At 36.6% G+C, this 13,932-nt stretch overlaps 1 protein-coding gene across 2 annotated transcripts in view; it reads left to right on the top strand.

The window, feature by feature from the left end:
* Positions 1-13,932, top strand: part of TTC7B (tetratricopeptide repeat domain 7B) — a 120,252-nt gene that overhangs the window by 14,264 nt on the left and 92,056 nt on the right. For both annotated transcript variants that reach the window (XM_014869878.2, XM_088167467.1), the window contains exons 2-3: positions 2,318-2,472; positions 3,279-3,447. In XM_014869878.2, coding sequence (XP_014725364.1) covers positions 2,318-2,472; positions 3,279-3,447 — 324 coding nt within the window. The remainder of the gene's footprint in view (positions 1-2,317; positions 2,473-3,278; positions 3,448-13,932) is intronic.

The following is a 13,932-nucleotide window of genomic DNA, read 5'->3' as shown; positions in this document are numbered from 1 at the left end:
GTGCATGAGGTTTAAACTCTTTGATTTCCAGAGAGTTGGAATAATTGCAGAAAGTGCAGTCCTCCAGAGTGTTCTGCTAAAGCTATCTTTGAGCGGGGTAATGTTGGTTCATAATATCTGATTTTGCTATTTGTTTGTAATAGTACTGTGGCTATGGTAATGAAATGTGGGATTTGGAATAAGTCTGTTACAAACGAGATTTGGGCTGAAATACCATATTTAGATTTGGTCACTTTAATTTCTTGTTTAGTTCGCGGCTTGAAGCTGAAGCTACACAAACTGTTGATTTTTACCAATTATGCTATGATTTCTGTTTGAAGGAAAAAGAAAGACCATGCAGAAAACAGACTGCAACAAAATAGATACTGAGTATCTTTAAAAATTAAAAAAACCTCCAAACATTGTAGCATTGGGCTTTTTTGGAACATTTACTTACCACACAATTGTCTCTACCGTTTGTGCTTTGTAGTATATGTATCAGAGCTTGCATAAAATATGTTGATATTGATGGAAAAAACTCTATTTGATGGAAAAGTCTCATGAAATGAAGCATTATGCCCTACTGTGTTGTGCAAAGGGGAATGCAAGCCACTGATAGCCTGATGGGTTATGTCAGTGTGAAAGAGCTGGCCAAGGCCATTGCATGGACACTCATTTCTTTGAAGGTCCTTGTGATGGAGGGTAATTCTTGGTGACTAGAAAGAGGTACATATGGCCACTTGTAAGGAAGGTCCAGGGACTGGAGGTTGATTAGCCTAACCTTAGGCCCTGAGAAGATTAGGAATGTCCTGGTAGGATAAGGAGGTGATTTGGATCAGTTGACATGAGTTTATCAGGGACAAACCAACAAAGAGCTTTTGATGAGAAGTGACTGACTGTATGGATGGAGACAGTGGTCGGAATCAATGGTCAAAAATTGCAACAAGGGAAACATTGAGTAGATAACAAGCTAAAGATTTCTAGAAATGTTGTGCAATGTCGTCTGGAGGGGTTTTGTAATCTGTGGAAATGCTCAAAACTGTGTATAATCCTATGCCTTCCCTAACGTTGAAGTATGTGTTTTATTTCTTTTTCTTCATTTAATACTTTGAAATATCCTTTATTTTTCATTTTTGCTGAACAGACTTTGAAAGAATGGCAAAACTAGTGTAAATTGCTTCAAACAAGCCTGTGTGGCTGGGATGGGGAGCAGTCTGGGATTTTTGGCTTGGGCCCTTTCCTAGGGGAATTCAGCTGACAGTGGCTGTTGGGGCTGGTGGCTGTTGCTGCTACAAGGCAGGAGCAATGGAGGCCGTGGGCAAGGGATTTCAAAGCTGGGTGCTGGTCCCTCCAGGTGCTTATGCTAACAACATGTACTGCCACATTTTGCTGTACTCTGATATAATGTGTTGTCCTTGTTTGTTTTCTAAACACAGAAAAGACTCTGTAAGCCATATTAAGTTATAAATGTGCTCAGTCCTCACAGGCTCACTTATTCCCTGCTGCAGCTAACAATGGGTTTCTCGTTCATTACCAAAATATTTCTTATTTACTGTAGAACCTTCTCATTCTAGTTCTGTTCTAGTTCTGTTCTGTTTGCCAGACATGACTTGGTTTTTTCAATTCCCAGAAAGGTGATGATATTTAGAGCACTCTTCTGACTAGAGGAAGAACGCAACACATTTCAGTGAAAGATTAGTGGTCCCAGCTAAGGGTGAAGTAGAACATTACCAGTTTCTTGAATTTCAGAAGTGTGCTGGGTGCAGCTTTTCTGGGCAGCCTGTATTACATTGTACCTTCAGGTGTGAGAAGTGGTGTTAAGCTGTAAGAAGTGGGTTGAAGGATGAGAAATGGACTGTCATACTGAAGACTTGGGATGAATGGAGCCTTGAGAAGGTCTAAGGGAGAGCTACAGAGAAGATATAGATGGTAATCACAGACATGAGGGACATGTAACTTCAAATAAATAAATTAATCCAATATCAGTATTCATATTTGAAACCAGTTTTTTTTGGTGAAGTGAGTGTCAGAAGTGTCTGTTGTCCTGTTCAGAGAGCTACATAAAGCTTTGGAATCAAGTGCTGCTTTTTGACGAGGAAGGGGAGAATACTGTCTTGAGGTTAATGTTTTAATTCTTTTTGTCTTAGAACACAGGAGACTTGATTCTACAGTGAATCAGGCAGGGAAAAGATAAATTGAAAGCAAAAGAAAATATCACATGACACGTGATAAACCTGAATACTTAATGTTGTGTTTGCTTTGGTTAGTGTTTAAAATTAAGGCAATGTTAGTGAAATAAAATTATTTCTAATACTTCCTGTGTTTGTTATTTTTACAGATGACATGGCAGAACTTCTTCTTGGGGAGTCCAAACTAGAACAATTTTTGAAGGAAAATACTCTTAAACACAGTAGTAGTCCTCGGGGCCCCCTGCCAAAGCTGACTGAGGTCAGGAAACATCTCACGGCAGCACTGGATAGGGGAAATCTCAAGGTATGTAAGTCGGCATGAGCAAGAATTAGAAAAGTTGAAATTGACTGAAGCATTGAGGAAGGGTTCCTTAAATTATATTTGCAGATTCTGAAAGGGAGATTAATACAAGAGAGCATTTTCTGTCAAAACCTCCTAATGTTCATAACCATTCTGGTCCTTCTTTCACTTAACTATTGTTGTAGCTACTACATCAGCTTATGACTTCTGTACTCAATGTCCATCTTTTCAGAGATCAAAAGGAGCTTATTTTACAGTCATCTGTAATATTTTGTTTCTGGTGGCTTCTGGAAGTATTAATGTCTCTTTTTTTCCTCTCTTCATTCCTCCATTAGTTCTTTCCTTCAAGACATTTATTCTGCCTTGATACTTTGAAATGGTGTGAATTAAATGTGTAGGCTGTGGAACATATATCATTAAGTTTTGATGCTATGTTATTTTCAACTGTGCTTGTGGTGTTAGAAGAAGAAGTCATTGGAGGAATTGTGATGATAGGCTACCTTTAAATAGTTTTATCACCTGGCAAAGCTGGTTTCCAACTGAGAGGTATTTCTGGTACACATGTAAATACACATGTGAATATCTAAAATAACTAGTAATGTTTTTCAGTAGCTTGCTGAAATGAGATTTAGTGAATTCCCCACTGCTTCAAGCTTCTCAAATATTACACAAGATGGGATTTTGTTCATTTGTTGTGCTGTTAGAAGAAATATTCTGGGAGTGACAGGAAACCTAATACCTAATAATTATGAGAAAGAATTAGGTGTATTTTCTCAGGGAAAACCCTTTCTTATTTCTCTTCCTTCTAGTCAGAATTCCTACAAGAAGCTAACCTAATAATGGCCAAATTAAACTATGTGGAAGGTGATTACAAAGAAGCTCTGAACACATATGCCAGAGTTGGTGTTGATGACTTACAGCTGACTGCAGTGCCGCCCTATCGGCTCCGGATGATTGCTGAAGCATATTCTACAAAAGGTAAGGTTGCCCTTTCCAGTATCCTAATGTGGAAATAATTTTTTAAAAGTTAATTTACATCTGGACCAAAGATGAAGAATTTTTTAGTTTGAATGTCATCTACACAATAGTGAAGTGTCATATTTGTAGATAAAATAAGAGGATGGTTTGGGTCTGTCAAATTATTCCAAATTTATGATAGGTTGACAAGAGTTTTACCTCAATTAATATTCTAACTGTGCTGTTACCTGATCAAATTTTTGAGTGTGTGTATTTAAAAGTCCTTTCATATATAAATGTCACAGTAACTGTGGCTAGCTACTAAAATATTATCACTGTTGCTGAAAGTTAAGGGCTACAAAATGCAGTGCAGTTTTGTGGTGGCTGTGGGCAGAATGGAGAACTTTCATTTACAGTGATGCCTTTTACTGAATGTTAAAATGCTCAGCCTAAGATAGGTTGCATAGCTAAATTGCCACTCAGTTGAGAAGAGTATTAATAACATGATAACTGACTTAAAGCAATACATCACTTGTGCACTTTAATTTTTGAATTTTTCTAAAATGAATATAGTTTTTTTAAAAATTCAGAAAGTGAAGGTAATTAAAAACCATTTTCTTTACTACTCTAGTATAGTGAAAATTGTAATGCTGGCCTTGTGTCTTAAGGTGGCAGTGCCACTTCAGTTTAGAAAACTGTTATAGACTTAGGGCTGGTCAGTGTGTTGGGAAAATGGCAGTTTGTATGCCAGGAGTTTATTAGAATTTACTGATTGAAGTGTTTGCCTTGGTCTGCTGTGTTTAAGCATGGATTTGATTGCATATATACTTTTCGTTATAGCAAGAGGAGTGTCAAAGGCAGCAAAAAAAATTGTGAGAGGGTTCTATAGCTTTGACTGACAATTGATCAAGGATTGTTTCTAATATTAGTCTTGGAAGAGAGTGACTGTTTTCCACCAACACAGTCCTCCAGTAAACATTAGACAAGCATGAATCATGTCCTATAGAGATGTCAAGGAAATAAGGGAACTAACTGGTAGTAGAGACAAAAGGATGCTTCATAAATCTGGTCACTATTTAGATTAAAGTGGGAAGTGGGAGTATAGTGGGAATTCTTGTATATGATGTATATCTGCTCAGTTTTCTCCAACAGTATCTCTATGGGCTTTAGAGCAGTGTCTGCTTTGGGTACACTTCCACTCAGGTTTGTGGAATTTGGCCGTTCATTTTGTTTTATTTTTTAAATCTATGAGGATGTCTGTTGAATTTGTCATGTTCTTTCCATGGACTTGATCAACTTTAAGAACCTAAATTTGCTGTTATCTCCAAGGAATTTAATTGCATCTTTTCCCAGAGCTCAACTCTTCTGGCTCTGTTTCATTTGGCCTCATAAGGATATGAAACAGTTAAAACCACAGTTGCATAAATTTTGCACATAAAATTAGTATTATGAATTTTACTTTATTCAAACACATAATGTATTAGAAAAGAGAAAAACAGATACCTTTTCTATTCTGGAATGTTTTGTAGGTTCAGAATTTAAAAAAAACCAAAAACCGAGAACAGAAACCCAGCATATTTTCTGTCGAGATGTGTGGATTTTTTTCTTTTGATTTCAAATCTTATTCTTAAAACATTGAAATCTGTCATATGAGGCCTGGTTTGTCTTGATGGGACTTCATTACTTTTGTCAATTCTATTGGGTCACTGGCTACCAGTTTACCTGAGCAAACTACTGGGGTTTTTTTGTTGTTTTGTTCATGTTCAGGCACATCTTTTTTTGCTATTGTGTTTACAGTTTGAATGACATTTTAAGGTGGTTTGGGTTGGAAGGGACCTTAAAGATCATCTCATTCCAAGTGCCCTGCTATGGACAGGGAAGCCTTCCTTCCACTAGACCTGGTTGCTGAAAGCCCCATCCAACCTGGCTGCGAACCTTCCCAGGGATGGGGCATCCACAGCTGCTCTGGACAGTCTCAGACTGTGCCCTCACAGTAGACAATTTCTTCCTGATAGCTATTCTAAACCTGCCCCCTTTCTATTTAAAGCCTTTATCCCTTGTCCTATCCCTACATGCTCCTGTAAAATGTCCCTCTCTAGCTTTCTTGAAGGCCCATTTAGGTACTGGAAGATGATTTAGGGTCTGCCTAGAGCCTTCTCCAGGCTGAGCAACTCCAACTATCTCAGAAGATTAAAAAATATAAATTTTCTTTCTTCTCATGGTAGAGGATTGCAAGAATATAGTCTTCTGTGTGTCCTAGAATGAAGTGGTAATCACAGAGCAGTCTTAAATTTAGTATTCAAAGTCTGGACAGGCTTAGAGTAGCTGACAACTAAATAGCATATGTTTCTACCCAGCAGTGTACATTTAATTCTCACTCTCTTCCCCATTTCTGGTCGATGTTTTTCTTTCCCCTTTTAAGAGTGACTGTAAACTTTACAGTCTGAATTCAGAGTCTCTTCAGAGGTGACTGAGGTTTGTAAGTATTACCCAACTAAATACAAGTTATTCTTACAGAGATTTTGTGCTTCACTGGGATTTTTATTTCTGCTTGTATGTTCAGGGATAACTGAATTATATAAAGATAAAACTCTTCAGAGTATTTAGATTTTGTTTCTTTGGCAGTTATAGCACCACGTTATTAAGCAGTGAGGGACCATGCAGAGGCAGGGAAAGATACCTGCTGAAATTTCCCCATTTCAGTCCAGTTCCAGTGGATTTGCAGTCTTGTATTCTATTGTGTAGTGGTCAAATACTGATGTTCATACCACTGAGAAAGGCAGAGAGCAGATAACAAGTGGTAGTTTTTTATTGCCTTAATATTTTTTCATTATTTGAGGTGGGACCACCGCCATGTACTTAGCTTTTCTCTGTGAAAAGCTTGATTCTGTAACCTCAGAGGTGACAGATTGAGAGGGATGCATGAGTTGACATGTTTCTTCTTCTACAGTTGTTACAGGGTACCTATATGAGCATGTTGCACTGTAACCATAGACAGTTCCACAGCTCACAACACGCCCTTGGAAATGACCTGCTTTCTAGATGGCTCATCTTACTCCTGCACATGGAACATACAAAGTATGTCTCTCTGTTCTTCACAGCAAAGGAAGGGTCTGTGTGTGTGTATGGATGCAACAAAAAAAAATGGATTCAGGGTTAGCTTCAAGCTAAATTTTGGTGGAGTTTTATCTACTGACAGCTAAAAAGAAGGGAAAGAGGAACAGCAGTAGTGACAATGGTGGGGAGAAAAAATGGAATTGGAACATGGAAGAGAAAACCAGAGAACTAAGCCATCTACTGCCTGTGGTACACTCATGAAGAGTGTCCTCACATTTTTATTACATAAATAAGTTAAATGCTTATATACATATCTTTAAAATAATGCTTTTCATTCTTTTTGCTTACAGATTTAGTTGAGGACAGCATATTTAGAAGACTATATATGAGAAGAGGCATAATATGAAATGATAGTAAATCAAGCCAAATATTCAAAGACTCTCAAACCCAGCAAGGAAGATTAAATGATTGTTATTATTTTATTGGAAATATCTAGTTAGTGGAATGCTACTTCAGCTCTTCCAAAGAAAGTTTCTCGCTAGATTTGTCAAAATGCAACATTACAAAATTTCAACAAAATGTTAAGAAAATCCTATCAACTTACCTTTTGGAATATTTTCTATTTTCATTACATGTGACTCTTTGCCAGCCTCTGATGTGAGGTGAATCATAGGCACTTAGTGCCCAAGAAATGCTGGAAAGTGGTTCCTTTCTGTTACTCCTCCTAGGGAAAGTGTGCAAATCTGTTAGTGTGGTGATAAAGGCATGGCTGTATTTTATCAGACTGAATAGCTCATGGAGAAGTTGTTTGGTTTTAATTTTTACCTGACTTCTGGCAACAAAAATAACTTCTAGTAGCTCTGTCTTGTGCTTTATCCTGGCTTGAAGAAGAGATGTAGGAAGATCTGATGAAAAGGTATCTACTGCTGTGTCCATTAAAACAAAAGGGAGCAGACTAGCCGTGGGAATGCATGAGGTAAAGCCTCAGAAACTTGGTAATAATTCCAATATTTTCCTGTCTTCACTTTTTCTCAATTCACATGTTAAAAACAGAGTTGTAGAAGAAGATGATTTTCTTCTATGTAGTTAACTTCATAGTCTAACATACCTTTTTGACCTTACACTGATGTTTTTGTGTGTATGACCATTGAATGCAGTTCTGATTACACTGAGTGTTTTCTTTAAGGAAGAGCTAATTTTGATGCTGTGCCTTCTGAGTAATGATTCTGTATGGGTATGTAGAAGGTGTTGTGTGGGATAGAGTGTTAATAAAATCCTAGTTTTTGTATTAAATGCATAATTTTTTAAAATTCAAATACTTATTTGAAGACATACAGTAAAATATAGAATAAAACATAAATTGAGAAGATGGAGCTTTTCAAATCAATGGAACACTTAGTATTTGCAAAAACATGAGAATACTTATTTGGGTCTGTTGGTTAGCTTTTCCCCCATCTGCTTGTAAATTCATTTGACACATAAGCAGAGGAGAAGCATCCAATAAAATGATTTTCTGTAGCAAAATGCCTATGGTTGGAGTTGCCAGCTTGTTTCAAGAGGGTGTGATGAGGGAGAGAAAAATAGGCGTAAAAGAATGACATTGCTGAGGAGACAGGCAGGTTTGCATGACTGTTGTGGCAGTGTGTTAGCCTGAGAGCAGATGTATGAAATTGCTGGAGCTGGCTCACTGAAGCTGTTGCCTGTTGGTCACAGGAGCCTGTCATACCTTTAATATGAAATTTTAAGGAGCAGAACAGAAAAAAGCAGATTCTTTTTTTTCTTCTGCCACAAATGTAACTTGCATATCAATAACAGTTATTAGAGATGTCTTATGTGGATTGAGCAAAGCTAAGAAATGAGGCTGGGCACGGGGAGGAGGAAGGAAAGAAAGTCTTGAGATAGTGGTGACAAGTCTTGGCTCAGAGTAAAATATGGAAGTGTTCTGCACATTTCTGGATGTATTAAATACTTGGTATTTAAGTATCCTCATAGGAAGAACTACTTTCTGATAGGTAGAGAGGGTTCCCTTGTTCAAAAGGTTAAGTTTGTCTCTTTAGGGTCTATTTGTTTACTTTCTTCACTAGATCAGTTTAATTGGAAGTGCTCAGTTCTGAGATTGAGGAGGATCTTTAACTCATGAAGAATTGAAATAAGACAAGTTATGAATCCATGAAGAAGTAAAGAGTATGTATGTCTTTTTCTTTTCAGGTTAAGCTTGTGTTACTAGCTCCAACTTTTCTTACTTCCTTCTCTTCTTTCTTCCAATCAGAAAAAAAAATTATGTGCTGTTGCCGTACAGAATCATGTATTCATAATCCATTTTAATATTGTCTGAAGCTAATAATCCCCTTGGGTTGTGGCCTCTGGGAACAGAACAATTAGGTTTCTGCAAGTTTTCAGCAGTATATGAATGAGGTAATATACGGGAAAGCATGCATAGGCATTATTCAAATACTGTGCAGGCGGTATCTCCTATGTTTCTAAGCAATTTTGTTTGCTTATGGAAGCAGAGATGAAATGCATGCACAGTGGGATATTGAGGTGTTATTTTGGGGAGGAGCAACTTGTCAGGAACTTTGAAATAGTAAGTATTTAACTAGGAAATAAGCTTATTGAAATTTTGTGTAATGTAATACTGATACTGCTGCCTGAATCAAAAGACATAATTGAAAAAATGAATTTATAACATTTGGCATTACAAATTAGTGACCCTTTCTAAAAATGCTTATAAGAGGAACATAGCAATTTACAGGTCTGACATTTCTTAAAGTCTGCAATTTTGTAAACTTGATTTTAGTAAAGAAAATGTGTTTATGATTAACACAGTGAGTAGATTCATAGACTACTTAAGGTATCTGTCAACATGACTGTGTTGCATTACAGTAATGAATTCTTGTTAAGTGTGTGAGGGTTGTACTAGAAGTTAGATTGTGACATTACAGAATTTTAGCCTTATTGTTGCAGGTCATTTTACATCCTTATTGCCTATATCTTTATTTGAATAACTATGCTTACATTTAGATGATGCATGTTGAGAAAGGTGAGGCTGTCTTTAGTGCTGCTGACCCATATTCAAATTTAATGTTGCATTTACCAAGTTAAATGATTGGCTATTAATTAGTTCTGTTTACAGAAACATGGAAATACTCATTAGTTTCAGTGGCAGTGTCAGGTGCATGTGGATTGCTACTTTGTAGTTAGGAAAAGATGCTGCACTTGACTTTAATCATATGCAATTGTAATGGGATCTTGTGCACTGCTAGCCTGTGTCAACAGACACCAAGCAACTCTTCATGGAAGAATGCTAAATGAAAGCTGGTTTGGTAATTGTGCTGGGGATCTCTAGACTCATTAGGCAATGGGTCAAGAACTCAGGTCTCCCCCCCACCCCCGCCCCTGTCTTGCTGTGCAAGTGTTGCAGACTGTCAGTGGCATTTTGCAGGCCATGGTTAGGAGGCCTGTGCCTTAGGGAGTTCAAATTTTCTCCATTAAAACTTTCCTTTCCCCAGACTACATTTATGACATCTGCCCTGCTGGAGCAGGAACTGGGAGGAACCCAGGCATTTGTCCTACTTTCCTTAGTACTGCTTTTAGCTCTCTTATTTCAAAGCTAAACTCCGAATGAGAATACTGTGTTTCTTATTAAAATAGAATTCTTTAGGACGTGAGCAATTTGGTGGTGTCTTATTCTTAGTTTCTTCCAATCTTTAGAATTTCTTCAGAATCCTTCCTTTGGCAGAATGAAACAAGAATAAAAGTGTTGGGCTCCAATTTAAAAGTAGTGATTCTGGTCTTCTGTTCTCATGCCACAGGAAGAATGGGTATCACAGTGGAGCTTTGTCTTTTTTCATTAGCAGTCCTTGTAGGAGCAATCCTGATATTTTACAGCAGAACAGTCTAAATTCCATAGTTAAATAATTTCCTTTCCTCTGAGCAAATAACTTCCTTGATGCCCATTCCGTGTACTGGTGTGCAGCATTCCTACTTTGGGGGAGCATTCAGCAGAGATGTGTTCACTCACTCCAGGATGTGCAACAATAACCAGTCCTTTTTCCAGTTTTCTTCTTTAGTTTGAACTTTTTCGGCCTGCCACAAGTTGCTGGACTGTTAAAGGGCTATACTGTAGCAAGAATTGGCTGGCACGTGGTAATTAAGAAACAAATGTGTGTGTGGAAAAATACCAATCTCTTCTATTTAAAAGATATTATAAAAGTCTTTCTTAAGAAAATACAAAGATTGGAATGCATTACATTTAGAGGGAAAGTGTGACCAATTCTTTCTCAACAAACATTGTGTCTCAGATAACGTTAAAAGAAATCCCATAATATTGTTGTGATTTTATTGACTGCTTGGAATAGTAAGTAGCTATTCAATTCAGAAAAAGAGGTGATTATTTCTGGGTTTTCTCCCTTTTTAACTTTGAGAAACTTCAAGACACTTAAAAGCACTAGCCTAACTATGGCATCAGAAAAGCTGTAGTAATGAAATGACTTTGCAGTTTAAGTACGTGTGATACAATGCTCTGTTCTGCCCGAAAAGTTGTGCTCGTGTTATTCTGGGTTTAGTCTAGAATGGAATTTAGTTCTCTGTAAGTAGTCTGTGTTTAAAAGAGTGGGTAGCCAGAAGAGCTTCCCTTAAAATCTGGTGTGCTAAGAGGGGATATTGGCCGTTTTCCTGGTGCCTTTTCTGGAAAGGCACATATATGAAACTAGCCATAAAATAGAAGACCTTGCATTCTGACAGTTGTTGGAGACTTCTTTCCTTGAGTCTTGGCATAATGGGATGGGCAGTAAAAGGTAATTTAAAAATCAAGAAATTATTTTTGTTTCCCTAAATTGTCTAAACCAATAGGCAATCTATACAGTGTATCTGGAGTAACTGTAAAAGATAGTTTATTATGAATATATCTGCTTAGTCTTTATTCTTTATTTCTCTTTTCCTTTATAATAATTACTTTGCAAATATCAGTAGTGAATTGAAGACAAAAACACTCCCATGCTTTGCTTTCTAAAAAAATTCTTTGCAAGAAAGAAAAATCTTTGATTGAGGACTTAATTAGTCCTTCTCTTCAGTGGGATTAGCAGTGTATGTTCTAAGTTCAGAAATAAACTGTGGGAGTTTCTTGATAGTAATAACAATATGCTAAACATGACGTTTCTTTAGAAGGAGGTGAAAGGGGGCTTTTTGTGTACAGCATTTAGAACACTTACCATGTCATATATCAACATTTGCATATCACATAGGGAAGACAAAGTGCTGTATACTCAAATACACTTGGGTTTTAAATGACTATGTAAAGAAAACAGGAAGCAAACCCAGAAATCTTTATGTATTAATGCAACTCTCTCTCTTGAAATAGTGTGTTTATTGACTTATGTATAAAACTAGTTTGTTGTTTTTCCTTTGTCCTTTGATTTGTCTACTGGAAACAGTAGATAAACAATGGGGCCCATTATTATTTGTGATCTCTACAATTTATACAGACAAGGTGCTGGCTGGGATCATGGATAATGATCAGAGACACGATGCTGTAAGTGTGATAGGCCTTACTCTTGTGGTTTTGTTGGGGTTTTTTTGGATGATCTCAATAGTGGTCTGTGTGGGAAGAGTACCTGGTAAAGATCTGAACTGTGCTGTGGATTCCCTTTCAACCTTAGAGTAACTTTTAATTGGTTTTAACCAATTAAATGAGTGTTGAATTACTTATGTGAGGACTTCTTAAAAATAGTTTATATCTCGTTCTTGCTGAGGCATCTTCTTTTTTGGGTAGTGGTCAGTTTCTGCAAACGTGGTGGTGAGGCAGCCTGGTCTTCTATTTGTAAAACGTGTTTACTTGGGGTAACCTTGGCCACTGATTTGAGACTATAGACACAAGACTGTCACTTATTCCAACTGGTAAAACTGTTTAATGTTTGCTTTCTGAACATTTTACAAAATATGGGTAACTTTTTGAAAATTTAAGGAAAACCTTTGCAAGCTACCAAATCATTTAAATGTCAGGAATATTCTTTTGCTGTCCAAATGCTGTTTCTTGTTCTTCTGCTCTTTAGACAAACAATTTTAGAGTTACCTTGCAAAACATGTAAACTTAATTAGTATGGACTCGTATTTGTTTCACTGCTTCTCACTTTCTTTTCCCTCAGGAGTCGTCTTGCTTGATATCAGGACTAGATATGTATAAGTGTCTTCCCAAATTAAAACTGACCCAGTTTGTTGGAAGCTTTTATCTGAAGATGATTTTAACTGGAAGGGCTTAAACTTAAAAGCCTTAAATATCAAAGTCAACTTGTCATACCAGTTGTCATGATACTCTTCAATGCAGAATAAAATGAAATAATTGAAAGTTAAATAAAGCAATAACTATGGCCTTTGCAACAAATGCAGCAACATTTTATAGCAACAACCTGTACTTTATTTCCAAATATCTCTAAGCAGTGTATAAACAGTTAAAGAAATGCCTACCCTTTTGGGGGAGAGTGGCAGATTCCTGCCTGGCAGGTGTGGGAAGAATCACAAAGGGGAGAACTTGTCTGATTCTATGACAGGCCTTCAGCAGATAATTTAGGGTAATATGTGTTTTTTTGAATTTCGTGTGTTTCTCTATTCTATATGTTACCATTTGCTTGTTCTTGTTTTTGAGGGTCTAATATGATGATCCCTATTTTAATTAAATTCTTATCATCGCTCAGTATTCTTATGAGGAAGTGGGCAGTATACCTTGTAATTGTTGTTGCTGTGTATATATCTATTTAAAATTAAGTAGTACTTTTATACATTATTATTACATTTCATCTGTGTTTAAGAAAAAATTATATAAGTAGTCTGGAGTGACTTGTTTTAATGAAATCATAATTATGAAAAGCATAATTTATTAAAGATTTATCCTCCAGTTGATATGTTTTCATTTTAAATACAGCATTAAATTGCAATTTTTACTTGTGTCATCAAAGCAAATACAACATGCAAACCATTCTTTTAAGTGGTCATTTCAGAACAGATGTCCAAATAAACTTCCTTCTCCAAAGCATCACATGCTTAAAATATATATAATTTCCTGCTTTTAGTAAACATACCAGAAAAAAAAGTGAATACTAGTTACATAGTAGTTTTTCTCTCAGAAGTAGTATTCTGTACTTCATCAAAGAACACTAAAAATTTAGTATGTCCCTGCTGCATTACTTAAAATTTCTGGCTGAACACTGAAGTGTTTTGATATCATAATGAAAATTCTCAGCTAAAATAAGAAAATGTCCTTATAGTGAGTTTTTCAGATTTAAATATTATAGTTATTGCCATAAACTGTAAAAATAGAAAGAATAAATCTGAGTCAGATCTATAAATATAATATGCTTCATGTAGGAGATGGTTTCTCGGAGGCATTGGCTGTTCCTAGTATGGGAGAGAAGGAATGAGGAGGAGTGATCCACACACAAATTACCTGGTGCTTCC

This window comes from Sturnus vulgaris, chromosome 6 (genome assembly GCF_052056855.1).
Source record: "Sturnus vulgaris isolate bStuVul1 chromosome 6, bStuVul1.hap1, whole genome shotgun sequence".
NCBI classification, from domain to species: Eukaryota; Metazoa; Chordata; class Aves; order Passeriformes; family Sturnidae; genus Sturnus; species Sturnus vulgaris.
The sequence above is the reverse complement of the archived record's forward strand: the minus strand, read 5'-3'. Positions and strand labels throughout refer to the sequence as shown.